Consider the following 14,891-nt stretch of genomic DNA (forward strand, 5'->3'; position numbering starts at 1 on the left):
AACAAAACAACAAAGAATGGCCGACCCATCACCAATGCTTAGCACTGACGATTAGTTACTAGTGATCTACTCGATTAAGGAAGGTCTTGGTGGAGCGCAGTGGTTACTTGGTGGGCTGCAATGCTCCAAGTCCGCAGTTTGAAATCACTGTCCTACTCTGCGGGAGAAAGATGAGCTTTCTATCCCCATAAACGTTTACCATCTAGCAGGCTCATAATTCTACGCTGTCCTGTAGGGTGGATCAATGAGGCTGTGGAACACACGAAGTGCTTTCCTTACTCCGTTCTTTTTAAATTGCAACCGGTAATCTCACAATGGTTGTGTAACTTTTCTAATTCCCTTCCAGGTTCTGAACACAGAATAATCTACTAATTCAACCTTTTTCTTTGTGAAAGCTTGAGACACTACATTAAAAAAACCAAACTTCTCCTGGGCTAGCTGAAGGCAGTCAATTCAAGGTCGGGAATAAGAATCCTTCCTTGAAAAAGTTCTTGATGAAATTTCCAGACATCCTTTGATATATGGAATATCCTTGTTAATTCTAAGTTCACAACCCATGGACCCTAGCTAAACCCTGAATGGGGTCCGACTCTGTGTTCTGAGGCACCAACGTGAAGGGATGGTTTCATGACTTCAGCATACCACCCTGCTTGGGCTCCGTCTACACAGCCTGCTGGGACTCTCGCATTGTTGACAGCACCTTGCCTTCCAGGTACTTTTAGTTTGATACTGACAAATTTTAAATGTATCTCTTCATAATAAATAATCTAAGCTATTCTAATTTCTGATATATATTTGAAGGTTTATATTGTTGAGAAAAGCAAATTATTGCATTAGGCATTGGTGGGAGGTTTCTTAAAAATAAATGCTTTATTACAGTGAATTAGGCAGGCATTTATATTTCCTATCAACTCTGCAGTCAACATTTAAAAATCCTCATCAACATGTCCTTCCATATTCTTTACCAACCCTGTCCCCTGGTTTTTCTTTCCTCCTAAGGAACTCCATCCTCCCTGTCATGCAATCCTATCTGTCCACTGCTTCATCTTCTCAAGATTGACCTCCATCCTTGGGGAACCTCCAAAGCCCGTTCCCTTTGGGATGCAATTCTCTGTCTTGGTTTTTATCCTTACAGTAGTGGTCTCAGACAATATTTGCCCTTTTGTGATCAACTGTTGCATTCAACACAATGTTCTCCAATTTTATCTATGTCATGAGGAGCTTCATGTTTTTTTTAAGCAGTGTATAGTATCCCATTGTGTATATGTATGCACGTTTTTTATCCTTTGGTCTACTGATGAGTATTTGGGCTATTTCCAACTTCTTGTTATTGTGAACAGTGCAGCAGTATTTAGGGATTAAATGTGTATATTCTTGTTATAACTCTTATCTAATTAGAGAAATCGCTGGCTTGTATGGGATTCTTATGTCCCATTGGTTGAGGTAGTGCCCCATTGTTTACACAATGGCTGTACCTATTTACAGACCCATCACCATTGTAGAGTTAAAAATCTCTCTGCAGGGTTTTTGTTTTCTTGAATTGGGTTGCTGTTGGTGTACAGGGGTGTTTCATCTTTGTTTTGATTTGCATCTCTTGAAACTCTACCAGTCAGTTATGCTCCCTCTAAAATAATTTGGTGTTCTAGCATTTTTATTGGTTTCATATATTTATATATGTGCCTGATTATTTTTGTTTAATTTTCTTTAATTCCTGAGGTGTTTATTTGCTAATTTTGTGCTGTACTATCGCATATGCCAAATATTTCCCTATAGTTTGTTTAAATGATATTTAATACTGATATAATGCTTTCCATCTTTAGGTCAGTTTATAATGAATCTTCACAACCCACAAAACACGTAGATATCTAATTTCCACTTTGTAAGTGTGCAGTCTGAGACCCGGAGAGATTAATTGAATTTTTTCTAGCCGCAGCCTTAATGATAGAGTCAGGACATGAATTAGGAAGCCGTGGCTTCAGCTCCGTGTTAAAGCCATTAGCATTGGATCATTGCCATATTCTTACAAAAAAAAAAAGACAACAAAAAACCAGAAAAGCAAAAATCCCTTCATAAACTTATCTATCTTATTAAAGTAAAATTTAATGTGATAAATCTAAATGTCTGAAATCTAAAGGCAAACATGCATATTTTATTAATTACTATTCTTTAAAGTGTTATGATATTTCTAAAGCTTTATTTTAAAGTATGATTCCCCTTTTACTGAATTTGCATGGTATGTACTGAATTACAATTTATGTTACTTCCAACCTCATGTATATGAAGAAAAACAAAGGTAATGACATTAATTTTCTGTGTATAAAATACCACCTTTGTAAAATGCAGAAAGCTATTTAAATCCTGAGTAAATGCCTTATGGTATTTCCAAAGATTATGTATATATATATATATATATACATATGTAATTTCTTGTGTCAGCATACCACAAATTATAACATTTGAAAAGTTAGTAAAACAAGATTTCTATGCACATTCTAGCATGGAAAACTGACAGAATCTATGTTCTAATTTGCGATCCTTTATTGGCCTGTGAATATACTCATGTCAATGAATTACAGTGAGTGCTTTGCTGGCTAGACACTGTTGTCATAGTAGTGTGCACTGTCGTGCGTGCACAGAGCAGCATGCGCGCAGCCATGGCACTGAACTCTCACTCCCATCAAGTTCATTCACACTCATAGCCACTCTGTAAGAGGGACTAGAATTGCCTGATGAGGTTTCCAAGGTTGCACACCATCTCAGAAGCCACATCTTTCTCCCACGGGCAACTGGTGGATTTGACCTCCTGACCTTTATTAGCAGCCAAATGCTTACCCACTGCACAACCAGGAAGCCTTAGGTGATCTCTTGAGTCCTCTATCAACTTTACCTTTGCTCAGAAGCAGAAGAGAAATAAAAGCAGTGTTCTATTTCTTTTTCTGTGTGTGCTACATGTGTTACTTAAGAAATCTTAATTTCCCTTTGTCAATATTCCAGAAATGATACTAGTGGGAGATGCATTATCCTAATTGATTATGTGGCATGCTATGCTAGCTATATAAGGGTGTTTTAATGGTCAGGAATTGGGGGATGCAAGATAGAGGAACAGTGTGAATAGCATACATATGAAAATGTATATAAACTAAAAATTACAGCCAGGAAGAACAATTTAAACTGACAAATATGGAAATTAAGATTGACTTATCAAACAGGAGCATCTTTATAGCTTTATTTGTATAATGTAGCTGACCTGATTTTAAAGAATTTAAAAAGCCCTCTTATTCTTTTCTTCCACTTAGCCTTGAAATCATCCTTTCCGTTTAGGTTGTTGTTGTTAGGTGCCGTCGAGTTGGTTCCAACACATAGTGAGCCTATGTACAACCGAGGGAGAAGCTGCCGGGCCCTGTGCATCCTCACAATTGCTCTTATGTTGGAACTATTGTTGTAGCCGCTATGAGTGTTCAGTAACTGGCCATGTTATCTGTAGAGTTTTTAGTGGCTTATTCCTCTGAGTGGAGAGCCTAATTCTTCTTGTGGTCTGCTAGCTCTGCTGAAACCGCTTAAGGTAAATAGTTTATTGTGCCAACCTGGCTGATAAATTGAAGGGAGGAGAGATCAATGGCTCATTGAGCTTTGCCGCTCTTGTCTCTTGCTCTTTGATTGTCAGACCAGTGTGAGGCTGCCTTGCTTGTTCTGTGCCTCCATTTGCAAGGTACACTACCTATGAGACAGCTAACCTGTGGACTGTGTCGCTGTAATTTGAGGTTCCTTCAAGAGCAAGACCTGCTTCGCCACACTATTGGAATTTACATCTCTTGAGCTGGGGACTGTCGGGCCCTGTCATCTGGCTGACTGTTGGTGACCTGCCTTGCTGTTTGCTGCCTGTGCCAGGAGAGCCTGAATTGCTCACAGAGGACAACCCGGCGGCCCACAAGACTTGAAGGACTGCCAGTGTCTCACAACTGTCTTACGGGAGTGAGCTACACTGAGCCAGTTGTACTGTTTATTTCTGATGTTATCTATCTCTCTATATACATATATAATTATTAGCATTCAGGTTTTATTTCCTAGAGAACCCTGTCTAACACACTGCTTCACTCTGGGGGACCTCACTGGTATTTGAAATATCAGAGCTAGAGCTTCTAGCAGGACAGACAAGTAGTGAACAATTTATAGTAACTCTGCACTTGTGGGCAAAAGATACAGATTACAATACCATGCTTGGGTTCATTGTAATATTATTTTACATTTATTTTCAAGTGAATTACAAGAACATTATGGAAATTGAAATGTAAAATGAAGGAATTTATACTCCTTACTAACCTGTAATAGAGTAGATCATAATAGAGGTGAACCTCTTCCATCTTCGACTTTAATTTGATATAAAACAAATTAATTACAAAATGGTAAGCACAACAGTAACTTTGAAAGGATTCAAAGGAACAGTAGGTATGAGATTAAGCCAAAGACGAGGGTTGAAGTGAAATAATATCGAATAATGACATACTCAATATATACATATCTGTATGTGTGAATGCAGTTTTTCCGAAGGCTCTAAATAAGACCTACTTTCTCATAGTACTTGATCTCGTAGTCCAGAATGGCTCCACTGGAGAAGGCAGGCGCTTGCCATGACAGAGCAATGCTGTTTTGGGATGCCCAGTCCTTCCTTACCATTCCTATGAGAGAAGGGGCTGAAATGAATGAAAATAACAGAATTAATCGGCAGGAATACTTTTCTGCTGTATTTCCTTTATTTTTTTTTCTTCCAAGGAAAACCATTCTTGTTGAAGGGGACACTGGTTGCTGATAACATAGTATCAAATCTATTCAATTCTAATAAAGTATCAAACTATATTCAGAAACACTATTAGAGATCATAGAAAAAATACCTAGATATGTTAAAAATAAAGAGCTTCTTTTAGTCTTCTTAGAAAAGAGTACTTTTCTTTAAACTTTAAAAATTACAGCTATTGAATTAAAGTGTAATAAACTCAACTCCTATATTTTACTAAGTTTAAATCTATTGTAGAAAAAAATTCTACAAGTACAAGATCTTCTAGAGGGTTATTTCCCTTCAATAAAGAAGCTTTTTACAGAAACCTCTTAACCACAGAAAATTACTGCTGATCAATGTGCAGGTCACGTAACTTACATGAGTCTTCTAACAGGTGACTAGAATCGAAATATGTAACTACTGAAGTTTCTTTTTAGAGTAATATCTACTTTATTTTACTTGTGTACATTATTTTAGTAATCCAAATTTAAGATTATTTTCATCAAATCTTTCACAAGATAATTTTTAAGACAGGAGTGTTTGACAAAAGATGATAAAATTCACATTTAAAAAGGGAAGTTCAGCTACCCTGAGAGATCACTTCTTACCTGTAAGAATGGCAAAATTGCAAAAATTAAATCACATGCTCTACTGGTTAGGCATTAAAGAATAACCTTTTAAAAACACTTTTTAATACATTTTGCCAGTGGAAGTACAAAATGGTGTAACACAAAGTAAAATTCAGCAATTTGAGATGAAATTAAATATTCCTTTACACCTAGACATTTGGTATTTGTCCTATAGGTATACTATGTAAATACAAAGCTACACATTTACCCAACTGCCAACTGTTCCCTGAGATTTATTTGTAAACTTAGGAAATAAAGGAAATAAGCATGGTGGAAAATGTATGCGATATTTTGAGGCTGACCCAAAGAGATGTGATGCTGACATTCCACTAAGTGACCTGGCCTCTGCCTCAAACACACTTGTAACCTGAGGACCTAAGGCTGAAAATGTATGGTGTTTGAAAAAGCAGAAGAGAGTTATACCAAGATTGCTGAACTATTGGTAGACAGCGAATCGCTGACTTGCTCTGTCAATGCCCTTTTGTTGTACTAGGTATATATTAGTCCAGCAAAACTGTGACTGACATTCTCAGTGGACAAGAGAATAATCCAGGTATTTCAATATGGAGTTAGCCCACACTGGCTCAATCTCTTTCTCTCCACAATGTTTTAAAAATACTAGTACCAGGAGCTAATCAAAAGCAAATTAATGGAATAAGTTTATGCTCTAGGGAGAGGATCAAAAGAAATATCTACCATAAATTAAGAGGGAGGTCTCTAAAGGGAGCCAAAGACACATTTAAAAATAAACATCCATAAATGGATTTGGGACTACACTAAATCCTAGCTCTAATTTAGAAACAACTAGTTCTTACATCATGGTCCTGTTCTATACTCCCCCTCATTAATGTAACATAGAAGGTATGGTTGCAATAGCAAAGTGTGCTGAAGAAATTAGATGGTGCCCAGTTGTCAGATAAAATAGTGTCTGGGGTTTAATGGCTTGTTTCCAAACATACAGATGTCTAAGTGAGATGTCAACTAAGTTCACATGTAAGAAGCACACCAACACCAGTGACCCAAGGATTGTAAATAATATAATCCAAAGAGGAAGGAGGCAATAATAATAGAGCCTAAATTGTGATATTCTGGTTTGCAGAAGGCTATGGATGACAGAGGAAGCCCAATATATATTGATGAGATCTACACAGGAAATAAGTCTCAGGTGATTTTCCAGTGTGGATAATAGAGGGATAAGAAGAAAATGGTTGCCAAACAGAGTGCATTGGAGAGTTAATTATAGGAACTTAAAATGATAAACCTAACTTGAATGGTTAAAACCTTACCAGTTGATGCTCCGTCTGATGCACATTGGGCCTGATCTGGTTTTCAACATTGTGTGTGTATGTGTGTTTATTCTATACTGAGCTTTATCTCAAATATATTTCGCCATTGGAGAATTTGTGTTATATGTGTCACAATATATAAAACCCAGGATTTATGAACCCATAGAAATAGCAAGTACAATAAGGCTTCGGGAGTATACAGTAGGTGGGAGGGTGAGAGGGTAAAGGAAATGTGATGGTAAGGTTCGCGATGGAAGAGAACGTTTTAAAACTAATTATAGTAGTAATGGTAAAATACTACTTGATGTGATTGAACTATAGAACAATAAAATATCTGCATTAGCTCCCATTAAAATGGTTTTCTTGGAAAAAATGCTTTCGGAAAAAATCTAAGAATAAAAAAGAATGTTATTCTAAATGGTGTGAGGTAATAGATCGGATCAAATTAGACTTCTCTAAATATATTGTGTTAATATACTTTGGGCCTCTGTGTCCATCTTAAATAACTAGCAAACACTATTTTAAAAAAAACACAGCTCTAAAATTGTAAGGAAAATAAAAAGAAACCCTATGAGCTGAGTAGAAAGTATAACCACAAGAAGGGCTGTTTAAAATGAAAACAGGTCATTGAACTGCCCTCACAATAGGATCTATTCCAGGGGCCTCTCGGTCTCAACTCTTGCACAGCTACCAAGCCAATGCTGATGCCAGCTGCCCAAGAGGACAGTGGAGAACCTCTCCTGCCAATTTCTGAGAGCGTACATCTTTACAGGATCAGAAAGGCTCATCTTTCTCCTGCAAAGTGCCTGCTGGTTAGCAGCACAGCACATAAAAAAATACATAGATAAACAATATAAAAATATTAAACCACTGTTAGCAATCATAGGGGTGGGTAATATTCATACTATAATTCTGAGACTGTGGCATGTCGACTGAAGAATAAAGCAAATGAATATTGGTGATACACAGAACAAGTCTTGTTTCTCAGAGACAGCAATGAACTTAAAAAAAATCCAACAGTACATTTTAATCAGAATCATTATTATGAACTCATGATGTATTTCTAATATGAATCAAGATGCCAAATCCAGTTGATAATGAGATTAGAAAATATCGAATTGTGTGATTACAATGAATATAGTTTAAATCCTATGAATGATCTAATCATTGAATTCCATGCTTTATTTCTAAATGTTGCTCTTTTATCTTATATATGTTCTTACATTTGTAGGAACAAGTTTGGTTTCTATAAATAAGTATTTAACAAACTTTTTAAGTCTGGATATGAAATGAAAGCCTTATTGGACTAAAATATTATCTTAAATGAAGAATAATTATGGAAATTGTTAAGAAATAGAAGAGTTCCTCTTTATGAGCTAACTCACAAATGGAAACTGTGATAAATAAGAAAAGGAGCTCAGATAATTCACTATTTAAATTTAATCACATTCTGTATTAATAAGCTACCACTAATACATTTATCCTTGTTGGAAATTGCATTAATGTTCTTGAATTATAATGCAATAATGTATTAAATGGCGCTTTATGGGAAAATTATAACTTTAAAGTGAATTATACAAATTAGACAATGATTTAAGCCTATCAATATAGTAAAATTTTTGAAAATGTCCTTATTCACATGGTTGATTTTTTCAGTGTAATATGTAGTATCATACAGCAATATTATGAATGTTTACATTTTGTCTCATAATTACTTTGTACTTCAGGCTTACAATTTAATCCTTATAAAAATATCAGAAATACAATTATGACAGCAACATAGTAGAATGATGATTGGGTAAAATATAATTATTTTACTTCATTAAAATTTTAAGTTTTAAAATACTAAATCTGCTTATTTAAAATAAAAAAATTCAAAATGTTTCTTATTGAAGCTATAGGTTATGTCCCTTACAACTATACAAGGGGGTACCCCTGCCCCCCAAAGTAGAAAGCTCCCCTGGGTGGAGTAGAGCTTTCATAGTAGCCGTTTCCCCACCAGGGGAGCATCAAGCAACTTGCCCTGGGTTAGTGTGCTAGTGCACCCAGAGGCATCACCTGGGAATATTCTCTCTCGTCACAGTGAATTTCTTCGTAAAAGCCGTTTTGCTCAAACTTCATTTTTTTGTGATGGCTTATTTAAGAGAACAGAGTGTGGTTGTGAAATTTTGTTTCCTGTTCAGGAAAAATTCTGCAGAAACTGTTGTGATGTTGAACACGGCTCACAAGGACAGGGATATGGGAAAAACTCACGTGTAGGAGTGGTTTCCTCATTTCAAACAAGGTGAAATGTCCATTGAGGACAAAGCTCGTTCTGAAAGTCTGTCAACTTCTTGAATGGACAGAAATGTTGACAAATTGTGCACTTGTGCTTGAAGACCAAAGATGGCCCATTGAAGAGACAGGGACCGTTTCTAGACTATTAGTGACTTGTAACAGATGATTTGGGAGTGAGAAGGGTCGCTGTGAAATCTGTGCCTCCGGTTCTGACTGCCAAGGAAAAAGAAGGTGGACTAGAAACTGCCATGCTCTTAAAGACAGCTCCAAAGTGACCCAGGACCTTTCCAAGGTGTGACGAGACAAGGTGCTATTCTTGACTCTGAAACCAAGTACCAACGGAGCCAGTGGGAGACACTGTCAACCACTGCTCTCAAAAGAAGTTCAAGGGAAAACAAAGTTGAAGCTGATGCTCCTTTTTTTTTTTTGATGTGAGGGGGGATTAGGAGGTAATTCCATCAGGCCAGACTGCTCATCAAGTTTTCTATTTAGAGGTTCCGAAAAGATTGCATGACACAAAAGGCCTGATTTGTGGCTGACGGGGCGCTGGTTTGGCCACCATGACAATGCACCTGCTCACATTCCATCTCACTGTGCCAGTGTTTGGCAAAAAAGAGCATGCCTCTCTTGCCCCACACACCTGACTCACCTGACCTCAATCTGTGTGACTTTTTGTTTCCACGGATGAAGAGGGGCATGAAAGACAGTGATTTGATGACAGAGAAGAGGTAAAGGAAAATGAGGGAGGTGCTGGCAGTCATCTTAGAAGATGAGTTTGAAAACTGTTTCCTAAAATGGAATCACAGATTTGACAAATGTATTAAGTGTAATTAGGATACTTTGGAGGTGATAAGGTTGCTTTGTAAAAAAATTAAATACATACTTTGAAAAAAAATCCCTTTTGGGGGGATACTCCCTCGTAGGTAATATATTACTTTTGTTGTTATTGTTCTTGTTTTTTTTAAAACAATTTATTAGGGGCTCATACAACTCTTATCACAGTCCATACATATACATACATCAATTGTATAAAGCACATCTATACATTCCCTGCCCCAATCATTCTCAAAGCATTTGCTCTCCACTTAAGCCCTTTGCATCAGGTCCTCTTTTTTTTCCCCCTCCCTCCCCGCTCCCCCTCCCTCATGTGCCCTTGGTAATTTATACATTGTTATTTTGTCATATCTTGCCCTATCCGGAGTCTCCCTTCCCCCCCTTCTCTGCCGTCCATCTCCCAGGGAGGAGGTCACATGTGGATCCTTGTAATCAGTTCCCCCTTTCCAACCCACTCACCCTCCACATTCCCAGCATCGCCCCTTACACCCTTGGTCCTGAAGATATCATCCACCCTGGATTCCCTGTGCCTCCAGCACTCATATGTACCAGTGTACAAGCTCTGCCCTATCCAGCCCTGCAAGGTAGAATTCGGATTATGGTAGTTGTGGGGAGGAAGCATCCAGGATCTGGGGGAAAGCTGTGTTCTTCATCGGTACTACCTCGCACCCTGACTGACCCATCATCTCCTCTCCTAACCCCCTCTATGAGGGGATCTCCAGTGGCCGACACTTGGGCCTTGGGTCTCCACTCTGCACTTCCCCCTTCATTATAAACACACACATATATACACATACACACATATATATATATTTTTGCATGATGCCTTATACCTGGTCCCTTTGGCACCTTGTGATCACACTGGTCGGTGTGCTTCTTCCACGTGGACTTTTTTGCTTCTGAGCTAGATGGCCGCTTGTTCATCTTCAAGCCTTTAAGACCCCAGACACTATCTCTTTTGATAGCCGGGCACCATCAGCTTTCTTCACCACATTTGCTTATGCACCCATTTGTCTTCAGCGATCCTATCATGGAGGTGTGCAGCCAATAATATGATTTCTTGTTCTTTAATGCCTGATAACTGATCCCTTCGGCACCACTCGATCACACAGGCTGGTGTGTTCTTCCAAGTGGACTTTGTTGCTTCTGAGCTAGATGGCCGCTTGTTTATCTTCAAGCCTTTAAGACCCCAGTCACTATCTCTTTTGATAGTATTCATGCATTGAGGGAGTGTTTGAGTAGAGGCCCAAGGTCCTTCCACCACCTTAATACTTAACCTATCAATATAGACACATAGATTTATTTCCCCATCCTCCTATATATATTTGCATGTACATGTCTTTGTCTAGACCTCCATAAATGCCCTTTGACTTCTAGCTCTTTCCTCCATCTCCCTTGACTTTCCTCCTGCCCTACTACCATGTTTCGTCACTGCCTGGGCTAGAGTATACCTCTTCTCTACGCAACCTTACTCTTGATCATTCCCCACCAGGCCTGCCACTCCCCCCTCTCTACCATTTTGGGTCCCATGTTGTTCCCTTGTCCCTGTGTTTGTTAGCACCCCTTTCTAACCCCCTCTACCCCCCTACCCCAAGTCTACCCGAAACTGTCGGTCCCGTTGTTTTTCCTCCAGATAGTTCATCCAGCCTGTCCTATTCAGACAGACCTGTGGAGACACTAACATGCACGAAAACAAGACAGATGAAAACAAAGCAACAGTATACAACCAGACAACAAAACAACAAAAATAAACCACTGACAAAGAACAAAACAAAACACTTCACAAGAGAAGAGCTTGTAGTTAGTTCAGGGATCATTTACTGGCCCTTAGGAGCGTTTTTCAGTCCAGTCTGTTGGGGCACCACGCCCTGGCCCCAAAGTCCACTTTCAGCATTCCCTGGGGACCTTGCCACTCCATTCCCTTGCTGTTCCGCTGCACTCCCCCAGTGCTTTGCCTCGGTGTGGTGGGATCAGGTCAGGTGCAATTCCCACACTGTGTCTCCGGTGCAGTCCCCTGTATCGCCCTTAGTCACTGAGTGGCATCATTTCTCATAGTGGGGACTTCCATGTTGTTCTCTCTGTGGACTGGCTGCTCTACTCGGGAACATCATCCTCATGGCCTGGTGGGCCAGGCTGTCTTGTTTTTTCTCAGAGTAATTGTGTAAAGAAAAACCCTCTAATTTTTCCTGAAAGTCTTTATTTTTGAATTACAAATGTCTTCTCCAGAGGCAGAAAATGTTAACATTGTGGATATACAGGTAGGGGGAAATAATGATTCTCAGGTGATCTTTTGCCCCGCGTGCAGAAGAGCCGGCCATTGTGCCTCCACCTCAGTAGAGACTTGCAGATTGTGACAGTGGTGGGGAGGTGTCATGGGAACTCTCAAACTAAGATAGTCAAGGAAGAAAATCCTGGCAATCTCCTTCTAATATTCAGTCAATAAAAATCCTCTGGATGACTTGTCTGAAACACTCATGGGGATTCCACAAGACCCGGCAGTATTTCATGAGGATGCTCGTGGCATTGTAGCATGCCACTGGAAGACCACCAGGCAGCCAAGAACAGCAACATCAAGCTGGGCCACTCTTCTCTCCCGCTTCGTTTTGTCATGTCAACGTAAGGATGTCAGGTACCTTGTCAAGACAGTAGAGGAAAAGGTGTGGAATATATGTATGGAAATTATTCCCTACCTGTGAGGATCTGAGTGGAAAGTCACTTGGTTAAGGATGAGTCTAGATGGCCCAGCACTCTCAGCACTTATCTCTGTAGAGGACAATGTGAAACACTATCTTTAAAACTATTTTCAGCCTACTCTGTGCTTTTTAATTTCTCTTTTATTGGCCTGATGACTGGCTGATTTAATGTGCTTACTGCTAAGCTTGTCCTTAGGCCACTGCTTTTAGTAATTTACACCATACACCTCTGCTGACTATAATTTCATTCTAGAGGCTTTTGAGTAACTGTTTATATGACAGCTACTTTTTGCACTTTCTTTGAAATATAAGGAAAAAAGGACCCTCAAATTAAAAAAGTCCGAGATTCTGCTGTTTCAGAATAAAGAAAATATATTGTAATAGTCCTTTCAAGAATTCAACAAAGGCTATTCACCCAAATCGTAGAAAGTGGGTCGTGGAGAAACTTTCATAGAAAACATCCAAGTATATCTCTCTTCCCAGCTTCACTTCAGATAAATTCTTTATTTATAATATTTCACAATATTAAAGCTAAGAAGATAACTGGTTTCTTGTGATTCTTCCAGGAAAGGAAAAAAACAAAAAACGATCCCAAACTGTCTGTCCCCCACTTGACTTTAATCCATAGTGGTCCCATAGGAAAGAGGACTGCTCTTTACTGTTTCTGAGGCTGTTCATCTTGATGGCAAACAACCGAAGGAGAGGCTATTGGGAATGAGCCACCACCTTGTAAGCAGCAGTCCAGTGCTTAACCCGTGGTGCCACCAGGATTCCTTCTAGGAAGAGGAACTAATAGCTACAGTGCCCACTTACATAAGTAGATTTAAATCTAATAAATATCCGAGCTTCATTTATAATTGGGCCGATTGTCCTCAGAGAAGTTTTACCATGTTCCAGCAATAGGAAAAAAGGTGTCAACTTAAAATGAAGTTAAAAATTAATTTAAAAGAAAATGATTAAAATTATTTTAGTTAGTCTTGTGGAAAGATAATTGCTATAAAATACTTAATTGTCAAATAATAACAAGAGTGGAAGAGTGGATAAAGTTTTACACCTAACTCTCACCATAGCATATTTTAAAAGTTAAAAGTCAAAACAAGTTCATACCATGCTATTCAGTACAGCAATTTCAGAATTATGCATATATATAGCATTGTATATTAAGTGGCAAAAATTGTAAAATAATTATGATTCCATTTTTATTCTTCATAAATAGCAGGTAAGTCTGAAGTGTGAATATGTTTTTTTAAATATATGTGCATAGATTGGCACCAAACTATTTATATAGTATAGTTACCACGTAAGACAAGTAAAACTAGAGATAACAAAAATAAAACAGAGGTTATTCTCACCTTTGCTCCAATGTGTCTTGATTTTGAAATTTATCTAATAAATCGTTATATTAAAATTTTATGATCGCTGAAGACAAACGGGTGCATAAGCAAATGTGGCGAAGAAAGCTGATGATGTCCAGCTATCAAAAGAGATAGTGTCTGGGGTCTTAAAGGCTTGGAGGTGAACAAGCGGCCATCTAGCTCAGAAGCAATAAAGCCCACATAGAAGAAGCACACCAGCTGGTGCGATCACGAGGTGCCAAAGGGACCATGTATAAGGCATCATTGAAAAAAAATATATATATATACCATAGTGAATGAAGGGGTAAGAGGAGAGTGGAGACCCAAGGCCCATTTGTCGGCCACTGGAGATCCCCTCATTGAGGGGTTTAGGAGAGGAGATGGGTCAGTCAGGGTGCGATGAAGAACACAGCTTTCCCCCAGATCCTGGATGCTTCCTCCCCCCAACTACTATAAAAAAAAAAGAAAAAAATTTTTAAGTGTTTTAATAGAAATACAATATTTATTGCAAATAGTTTAATTAAACTTAGTCTTTACTCAAGTGACATTCTGAAAACTGTAAACAAAAATATATTAAATATGTTCATACCCATGTAAAAGTTAAATATATCCATGAATGTTTTAAAAAGTTTTGACCATAAAGTAATAAACGTGACTTAAGGAAGATATATGCTTGTATTATTATTTGAGTCTTGCCTGTCTATTATTTTTGTCATCTTTGAATTGATAAGATGATACAAAGTTGCAGTGAAGGTGAGCTGAAAGACCAATGGCATCAAAAGTATTTTAAAATAAGCCGCTTTATGAAAATGAGTCTTATAAGTGCTATTGATTTGCTTATTGTGACTTTCAGCAAGAGGGGTGTGCATGTAAAAAGGTTCTTTTCCTATCTGTCGGACCCCTACGGTGTTCAAGCAGACAAGAGCGTTTCAGTTACATTGAGAGGCTATGGGGGGAAAAAATTCATGAATAACCTCGGGCAGTTTACATGATAATTTTGCATTTAATGTCCTCCATTCATAATGCATGATAACATAGTGGTG

At 38.4% G+C, this 14,891-nt stretch overlaps 1 protein-coding gene across 1 annotated transcript in view; it reads right to left on the reverse strand.

The window, feature by feature from the left end:
* EPHA6 (EPH receptor A6) overlaps nt 1-14,891 on the reverse strand; it is a 1,136,602-nt gene that overhangs the window by 461,843 nt on the left and 659,868 nt on the right. Inside the window, 1 exon segment of the mRNA XM_075543438.1 lies at nt 4,567-4,691. Within this exon segment, the coding sequence (XP_075399553.1) occupies nt 4,567-4,691 (125 nt within the window).

Source organism: Tenrec ecaudatus, chromosome 2, assembly GCF_050624435.1.
Source record: "Tenrec ecaudatus isolate mTenEca1 chromosome 2, mTenEca1.hap1, whole genome shotgun sequence".
NCBI lineage: Eukaryota > Metazoa > Chordata > Mammalia > Afrosoricida > Tenrecidae > Tenrec > Tenrec ecaudatus.